At 50.8% G+C, this 8982-nt stretch overlaps 1 protein-coding gene and 1 long non-coding RNA gene across 2 annotated transcripts; one reads left to right on the forward strand and one right to left on the reverse strand.

Moving 5' to 3' along the window:
* Nucleotides 1–406: 406 nt before the first annotated feature.
* On the forward strand, nucleotides 407–3406 carry Cox8a (cytochrome c oxidase subunit 8A). The gene is made up of 2 exons (XM_070017955.1): nucleotides 407–652; nucleotides 3087–3406. The coding sequence occupies exons 1-2, from the start codon at nucleotides 422–424 to the stop codon at nucleotides 3180–3182; spliced, it is 327 nt and encodes a 108-aa protein (XP_069874056.1). The 5' UTR covers nucleotides 407–421; the 3' UTR covers nucleotides 3183–3406.
* LOC138824249 (uncharacterized) lies at nucleotides 484–3144 on the reverse strand. Its single transcript, XR_011371053.1, has 2 exons — nucleotides 3056–3144; nucleotides 484–973 (listed from the first exon to the last, which is right to left on the reverse strand). It is a non-coding gene; the product is annotated as an uncharacterized lncRNA (long non-coding RNA).
* Nucleotides 3407–8982: the final 5576 nt, after the last annotated feature.

Consider the following 8982-nt stretch of genomic DNA (forward strand, 5'->3'; position numbering starts at 1 on the left):
CCAGTCACTAGAACTGATAGGGAAATCTCAGGAGTTTGGACTTGGATCCTAAAACCACAGGGTCCCTATCTGTTCCAGTACCAGAAACAGCAAAGGGAAGGAGGGGGATGGAGACATAAAGGAATGAAGCTAGCTCCACTGCACAGAAATTGAAGAGTTCTCTTAGGAGTCAGCTCGGCAGCCCAACCCAGGAATGATGGGTAGTACCCAAAGGATTTCTAAGTAGATGTAAGGGTATGAATGGAGTGCTGTCCTGATTGGGTGGTCGAGAATGTCACTCACGAAAATAGACCGTCCTCCAGGCAGGTTGTAGTCGGAGGGCTCCGCTGAGCCCCGCCTATTGGCGGGAGGACGGCACTGATTGGCTGTTTTAAGGACGCGCCAAAAACATTGCAAGAGAGGGGTAGGGGCGAGCGTCCTGATGTCACTTCCAGCAAATTTCCGGGTCCGGCCCCGCTCCGGGACTTCCGGCTCGTGTAGCCATTTTGCCTTTCTGACCTTGGGTCGCTGCGCCCGCGGTGGGTCTCGTCGTGCGGTCATGTCCGTCCTGACGCCGCTGCTGCTGAGGGGGCTCACGGGCTCGGCCCGGCGGCTGGTGGTGCCGCGCGCCCAGGTCCATTCCAGGCCGGCGCGGGAGCAGATCGGGAGCCTGGTGAGCAGCAGGCCGGGAGAGGGCGCGGGCTGGCCGCGGCCTTCCCGAGCGGGCGGTCGGCTCCCCCGAAGCCCCACGATCTCGGGCCCGACCTTGGGGTCCCCGACTCGTTAAGCTTCCATGGGTTGGGGGCGCCTGACAATTGTTAGCGGCTGTAATGGCGGTTACTGGGGAGGGGCGAGAAGACCCCGGCCAGCCTCTGGGACTCCCAGAAATTCAGGAGCGTTAATCTCCGAGGACAGCTTTATACGTGCCTCAATGGCAAAACTCGGATCAGAATGCCAGACGTCAGAATCGAGCCAGAGAGGCAGCAGGAGCAATCTGGGGAAGAAAAAGTCTTAGGCAGAAGGGAGGAGAGATTGAGTAGCTGGATTGTGAGGTTTCCAGGACTCAACTTTTTTTTTTTTTTGTCGGTTGTGGGGCCTGAACTCTGGGCCTGGGCACTGTCCCTCAGCTCTTCAGCTCAAGGCTAGCGCTCTACCACTTGAGCCACAGTACCACTTCTGGCTTTTTTCTTTTTGCTTATGTGGTGCTGAGGAATCGAACCCAGGGCCTCAGGCATGCAAGGCAAACACTCTACCACTGAGCCACCTTCCCAGCCCTCATCTTGCGATTTCTACACGGATCCTAATTCAGATTGTCTCTCCTTTCTGTCCCTCATCTCCCTCTCCACAACTGACCTTTTTTTTTTTTTTTTAGCCAGTTGTGGGTTCTGAGCTCTGGGCCTGGGGGCTGCCCCTCAGCTCTTCAGCTCAAGGCTAGCACTCTGCCACATGAGCCACAGTGCCACTTCTGACTTTTTCTGCTTATGTGGTGCTGAGGAATAGAACCCAGAGCCTCTGGCATGCAAGGCAAGCACTCTACCACTGAGTCATCTTCCTAGCCCCCAACTGACCTTTTTTGTTTGAGTGTGCAGGTCCTCTGGTTTGAACTCAGGGCCTGGGCATTGTCCTTGAGCTGCTCTGTTCAAGGCTAGCACTCTACCATTTGAACCACAGTCCACTTGAACTTTTGGTGGTTGATTAGTGAAGTAAGAGACTAATGGCTTTCCTGTCCAGGCTGGCTTTGAACCAAATCCTCAGATCTTAACCAACTGAGAAGTTAGGATTACAGACAGGCGTTAGCCACCTGCTCCAGGTTATACAACTTGACTTGTTTTGGGGGGGTCATGGGGCTTGAACTCAGCCTGAGGACTGTCCCTGAGCTCTTCAGCTCAAGGTGAGCGCTCTACCACTTGAGCCACAGTGCCACTTGCGGTATTCTGGTGGTTAATTGGAGATAAAGAGTCTCATGAATGTTCCTGCCCAGGCTAGCTTTGAACCACAATTATCAGATCTCAGCCTCCTGAGTAGCTAGGATTACAGGTTTGAGCCACCAGTGCCTGGCTTACAACTGACTTTTTACATCTAGTCATTGGATCTGTTGTGTCCCTTCCTTGTAGCTTAGAGTGGGTCTATTTTTTTTTTGCTGGTCATGGGGCCAGAACTCTGGGCCTGGGCGCTGTCCCTCAGCTCTTCAGCTCAAGGCTAGCGCTCTACCACTTGAGCCACAGCGCCACTTCCGGCTCTTTCTGGTTACGTGGTGCTGAGGAATCGAACCCAGGGCCTCATGCTTGCAAGGCAAACACTCTACCACTGAGCCACCTTCCCAGCCCCGTGGGTCTATTTTTTACTGCTTGGAATTGAACCTCAACCCATGTGGGCTTCTTTAAAGTGGGTATGTTAGACCTCCCACTTAACCTCTGAGCCTGGGCTCAGGTTGCTTTCTTTCCTTTGTGTTTCAATATTGGGACCTGAACTGAGGGCCTGGCTACTGTCCCTTAGCCTTCACTCAAGGCTGGCCTTCTACCAGTTGAGCCATATTTCTACTCAATCCTGCTTTTTTTTTTTTTTTTTTTGATATTTTAGAGGTGATATAAAGTGAGGTTACATTTACATGTCAGGTAATAAGTACATTTCCTTTCATAGTGTCATCTATTCCCATTCCCTCTTTTTTTTTTGGGGGGGGGGTCCTGTCGTGGGGCCTGAACTCTGGGCCTGGACACTGTCCCTCAGCTCTTCAGCTCAAGGCTAGGCTCTACCACTTGAGCCACAGCGCCACTTCCGGCTTTTTTCTTTTTGCTTATGTGATGCTGAGGAATCGAACCCAGAGCCTCTGGCATGCAAGGCAAGCGCTCTACCACTGAGCCACCTTCCCAGCCCCTCCCATTCCCTCTTAACCCAGCATTTTTGCTAGTAAACTGGAGATAAAAGTGTCAGGGACTTTTCTTCCTCGGCTGGCTTTGAACCTCAGTCCTCAGCTTTTCTAGTAGCTAAAACTACAGGTATGAGCTGCCTGCACCCAGGCTTTCTGGAGCCTGAGGACTGCCAAGTCACTGAGGTGCCTGGAGCAATCAATCCTTACCCTAAGGAATCCTTTCTTGTGCTCTGTGTAGGATGTCGCCATTGCACTCACCTCCTGCTTCATATGTTTCTTCCTGCCTTCGGGCTGGGTCCTGTCAAACCTGGAAAGCTACAAGAAGCGGGAGTGAAGGGGGCTGTACTCCTGGAACCTGGGACTAGACTACCCTCGCCAGCCCATCCTGATCATGGCTCCTGAGTTTCTGGCTGGCCTTTCTTGGATCATGTCATCATCTCTTCTGCAATCATGACTTCACTATAGCCCCGTGGTGACACCTGGAATCATGTGTATTGATTGGCTCTGTTCTGTGGGGGGCACTATAGTAACAATAAAGTCTATTTAAGTCTCCAAAAACTCACCTGCTTCCTGCCTGGTTCTCACTTCCACACAGGAGCTGAGAATGGTACCCAGAGGGAGTGTAGGGTCCCACCAGCAGTTAGGTCCTCAGTACCTGTGTGCTTCCCTTCCAGACAAGGGAAAACAAACCCTGTTATGCCTGGCAGTCAGTCTTACTCATCTTCTCTAAGTCTGTTGGCTGTGCCAAGCACAATGGGCTTCTGTACCCATGCATGCACACATGTAGGTCTGTCCCTCAGGGCCAGCCTAGGTTGGGAATCAATCCTTCAGAGCCCAGTATTCCCTGGTCCTCAGGTGCCTGGGGGTGGGATACTTGTATCTTCCCAGTGCTAGGGTTGGAACCCAAATGCCTCTCATGGCTTACCATTGGCCTCTAGCCCTTTTCTGGGGGGTCTAGGAGGGAGTTGGTCCTGGGGTTTGAACTCAGGGCCTAGGCACTGTCCCTGAGCTTTTGTGCTCAAGGCTAGCACTCTACCACTTCCAGCATTTTGGTGGTTAATTGGAGATAAGAGTTTCAAAAGACTTTCTTGCCTGGGCTGGCTTCAACCATGATCCTTAGCTCTCGGCCTCCTGAGTAGCTAGGATTAGAAAGTAAGCCAGCATCACTTGGCAAGCTGTTTAGTATCAATTCTAGGGCCCCACTTCATTCCCCATACATTCCCCTGGACTAACTGGTCTTTTTCTCTGCACTCCCCACCCGAGCACTACTGAAGGGGCTGGACGCACCGTAGCAGGGATGGGACCTGTGGAGCCTGTTTGTTGAGCTGGAATCTTCTGCCAGATGGAAGGAGCAGAACTTTTGGACCTGTCAGGCCCACTCAGGATGACACACTTTACCTCGTGCCTTGCCTCATGTGCCCTGGTGGAGGCGATTTGGTTGATTTTGTTTATTTACTCTTTATTAGCAGCATTATTTATCCAAAGTGGGGTTTCACTATAACACAAATGTTCCCAGAAAGCATTTTGCAGACTCTCGCTTCCTGTTTATGTCAAGGATGCTGCAGTCCCTCTGGGCCTGGGCGCTGTTCCTGAGCTCAAGGCTAGCGCTGAGCCACAGCTCTACTTCTGGGAGTCTCACAGGCTTCCCTGCGGGGCTAACTTCAAGCTTGGGCTTGGCCTCCTGAGTAGCTAGGATTACAGGTGTGAGCCACCAGGGCCCAGGTCCCTGAGCTTTTTGTGTGTGGGGGGAGTGAGGGGATGAGTTGTGGAGCCTGTACTCTGGGCCTAGGCTGTCCCTCAGCTCTTCAGCTCAAGGCTAGGGCTCCTGAGCCACAGCGCCACGTCTGGCTTTTTCTGCTTATGTGGTGCTGAGGAATGGAACCCAGGGCCTCATGCAAGCAAGGCAAACACTACCACTGAGCCACCTTCCCAGCCCCTCCTGAAGATTAGCCCTTTACCATTTAAGCTACAGCTCTATTTCAGCTGTGTGTGTGTGTGTGTGTGTGTGTGTGTGTTAATCCTAGCTACTCAGGAGGCTGAGATAAGAGGATCATGGTTGGATCATGATTCAAAGCCAGCGTGGGCAGTAACACCCATGAGACTCTTTATCTCCAATTAATCACCAGTGGCACCGTGGCTCAAGTGGTAGAGTGCTAGCCTTGAGCTGAAGAGCTGAGGGACAGCACCCAGGTCTGGAGTTCAAGACCCATGACCAACAACAACAAAAAAAGTCTCAAGGACTTTCCTGCCTGGATTGGCTTCAGACCTTGGCCCTCAGATCTTGGCTTCCTGAGCTAGGATTAAAAGCGTGATCATCTGGAGTCCAGCTCTGTTCATCGGTATGGTATCCAGTAATGCTTGGGGACCAGGGCCTAAGTACTGTAGCAAGCTTAGCTCCTGCCCCTGGCTGTTTCCTGAAGGGCAAGAAGGGTTCCCTGCTTTCTGGAGGCTACTTTGTTTCTACACAAACTGCCATGTGACTGGGGCTGATGGGGTAAAGCCACAGAAAGCTAGGAAGAGCTTGTTGCTTTGGAGGGCCTGCATGGTGGTCAGGAGGTCTAAAGGAACGGCTTTAGCCAGGATGGGATGCTGAGCTGGGGCTTCCATCTGCCATCCAGATACTTCAGCAGCAGGGCAAGTGGCCTTACAACTGTCCCTCATACAGGTCTCCCCTTACTGCACACCTCACACTAGGAGCCTGTCCTGTACGCCTGGCTCAGGGAGCCAAGTGCTCACCATTACCTCTTGGATTGGATTCCCAGTTCCTAGGGTAGTGGAACTGGAGTGGGGGTGGCCTGAGCCATTCTGACCCGGCTTCCACTGTTCAGGAGAGGATTGGAGTTGGGGCTCCAAGTTGCTTTCTTCCTGCTATAGATACAGACTCTGTGTTGTCTCAGAGCCTGGGGCTGCCTCACAAGGATATAGAGAAGCCAGCCACCTTTCAGTTTCTATGGTAACGCTACAGTCCTGCCAAGGATCTGAGTAGGTGGCTCTTACTTTTGTTGTTGTTGTAGGGCTTGAACTCTGGGCCTGGGCACGCTATCCCTCAGCTCTTCAGCTCAAGGTGAGCGCTCTACCACTTGAGCCACAGCACTACTTCCGGTTTTCTGGAGATGAGACTTTTCTGCCCTGGCTGGCTTTGAACTGTGATTCTCAGATCTCAGCCTCCTGAGTAGCTAGGATTACAGGTGTGAGCCAACGGCGTCCAGTGGTGGCTCTCATTTTTGTGCCCCTGGAATACAAAGATGGGGGTGACAGTCCCCCATCCCAAAGAATGCTCCTGCCTAACGTGGTCTGTCTGGAAGATGGTGGAAAGCCAGTGGCTGCAGGCAGGTCTTCAGGTGCTGGTCTGGGAAAATTTTTGGCTAGCCTATTAGCTCCTCCAGCACATGTGGGTTAAGGCCTGGGGCCCTTCCCTCGTGTTCCTCTGCAGGCTGGTCAGCTTTTTTGGGGTCTCTCACCCTCAACTAAGTTGGAACTATAGAGCAGCTCCCTAGAGAAAAAGCAAGGCTTTGAGCTCTGAGTGGCTTTTTTGGGGGCGGAGGGAGGGCAGTGCCTGTTCTGGGGCTTGAACTCAGGACGTGGGTGCTGTTCCTGAGTGGTTTTGGTGCTTAATTGGAGATAAGAGTCTTATGGACTATTCCCACTTGGGTTGGCTTTGAACTATAATCCTCAGATCTCAGCATCCTGATTAACTAGGAATATAGATGTGAGCCACCAGCACCTGACCCTGGCTTTTTTTTTCTTTTAATAAAACAGGGGATGGGGATATAATAGCTCAGTGGCAAAGTGCTTGCCTAGCAAGTGCAACATCTTGTGCTCAATCCTCAGTACCAAAAAAAAATAAAGAAAACAACAAAAAAAGAAAAGACAAAAATACCAAAAACCAACATTAAAAAAAAAAAATTAACAAGCTGGGCGCCAGTGGCTCACACCTGTAATCCTAGCTACTCAGGAGGCTGAGATCTCAGGATCACGATTCAAAGCCAGCCTGGGCAGGAAAGTCCGTGAGACTCTCTCCAGTAAACCACGAGAAAACCGGAAGTGGCGCTGTGGCTCAAATGGTAGAGCGCTCGCCTTGAGCTGAAGAGCACAGGGACAGAGTTCAAGCCTCACAACCGACCAAAAAAACCCCCAAAAAACAGTAATAGCCGGGTGCCATTGGCTCACACCTGTAATCCTAGGTACTCAGGAGGCTGAGATCTGAGGATTGCGGTTCAAAGCCAGCCTGGGCAGAAAACTCTCTTATCTCCAGAAAACCACTTCTGAGTGGTGCTGTGGCTTAAGTGGTAGAGTGCTAGCCTTGAGCTGAAGAGCTAAGGGACAGCACCTAGGCCTATAGTTCAAGCCTATAGTTCAAGCCTATAGTTCAAGCCAACCAAAAACAAACAACCTCCCCCACAATAACAACAACAACAACAACAACAAAAACAGTTGCCAGGTGCTTCAGGCTCACACTTTTAATCCTAGCTACTCAGACTTCTAAGGCTAAGATCTAGAGATCGAATTTCAAAGTCAGACAAGGCAGGAAAGTCCATAAGACTCCAATTACTAAAAAAAAAGCTGCAAGTGGAGCTGTTAGCCCAAGTAGTAAAGCACCAGCCTTGAGCAAAAAAGCTAAGGGACAGTGCCCAGACTCTGAGTTCAACCAAGTTCCAGTACAGGCACTAAATAAACAAGATAAATTAAAAATAAATGTCTCACTATCATGTAGTCCAGGCTGGCCTCCAACTCTTTATCCTCCTGCCTCTGCCTCCTGAGTGCTAAGAGGACAGGTATGTACAAGTAGCATGAATGGCATCCTGTGTCCTGATCGCATACCTGGCACAAGTTGTGATGTTAGCAAGAGTATGCTAAGGTGTGAGGCCTGGCCTGTCCATTTACCTTATGACTTGGGGCAAGTCATCTAGTCTCTCTTAGCTTCAGTTTTCAGGTTGGCAAGATCATGTGGTAGGCAAAATAACTCCCAGCTATAATCTCTGAAACTGTGAACAGGTTTTTTTTTGTTTTTTGTTTTTTTTTTTAACAGGGGAAAGGCAATTTTACAGATGTGATTAAGGTTAAAGGCCTTGAAATGGGAGATTATCCCGGATGATCAGGGCCGGCTCAGTGTGATCAGTCCTGACCTGCAAAGGTCAGGCCCCTGATGGAAATTTCAGCTAAAGGAAGTAGGCCATAAGCCAAGGAATGCAGTGGCCTCCAGAAGCTGGGAATAGGCCTGTTTTACAGCCAGCAAGAACATGGGGACTTTAGGCTACAGCCATGGGCATTGGGTTTTGCTTCCAGAGAGGGGCACAGCCTCCTACACCTTGATTTTAGTCTTTGAAACCCAGACTGCTGACCTCCAGAGCTGTGAAATAAAAGTCTGCAGGCACGCGCCCTCACCGGAAGATGCATACCCCAACAAGGAGGGTGGGCACTGAGTTTGTTGTGTATGTATGGGAGGCTCTCCCATTGTCCCCTCTGGCCCTCCTTTGCTTGTTTTCTGCCTTAGGTGGCCTGGATCCTACAGGTGATTGTGACAACCCAGCTGATTCCACTGAAGTACATTTACCACTGAGCTATGTCACCCTAAATCCAAGTCTCCCTACACCACAATTTCAGGGCTCCTGTGGTACAATAGGGCTCTGCCAGGGGATGGGCAAGCCTTGTACTGAGATTGTGTCTGTGCCAGAATCCATGTCATGCTCTTTGTCTTGGGCCAGTATGCCCCCTTACACTGACAGTGTCAGCTACAGAGCAGAAATTCTGCAGGAGCACATAGGAATATGTGGTTGAAACTTCACAGTCCCTGGGTCCCTAAGGGGCCTCCTCCTCCTGGGATGTGAGACTCTAGCTAGGTCCCAACCCAGGAGACAGTGTGTGGTGTGTGAGGAGGCAGAGGAGGCATCCATGACATCTTGATCCTATCTATGGCTACTGTTACCAAGCAGCCTAAACCTACTCACCAATGCTGACTGTTGACTGTTTTGTTATAGGCCCCGGGCAGTCAGGTTAAATAGCAGGAAACCATTTATAGGATGGCAAATTAGAAGGCTGAGACAAGTATCTGGGGCTGTGCAAGACTCCTGGAAAATCTGCAGGTGGGTTTATGTATTTACATATGTATGTATGTGTTTTATTTTATGTTTGCT

The sequence above is a fragment of the Dipodomys merriami genome, unplaced genomic scaffold, assembly GCF_024711535.1.
Source record: "Dipodomys merriami isolate MVZ:Mamm:240054 unplaced genomic scaffold, mDipMer1.0.p SCAF_128, whole genome shotgun sequence".
NCBI lineage: Eukaryota > Metazoa > Chordata > Mammalia > Rodentia > Heteromyidae > Dipodomys > Dipodomys merriami.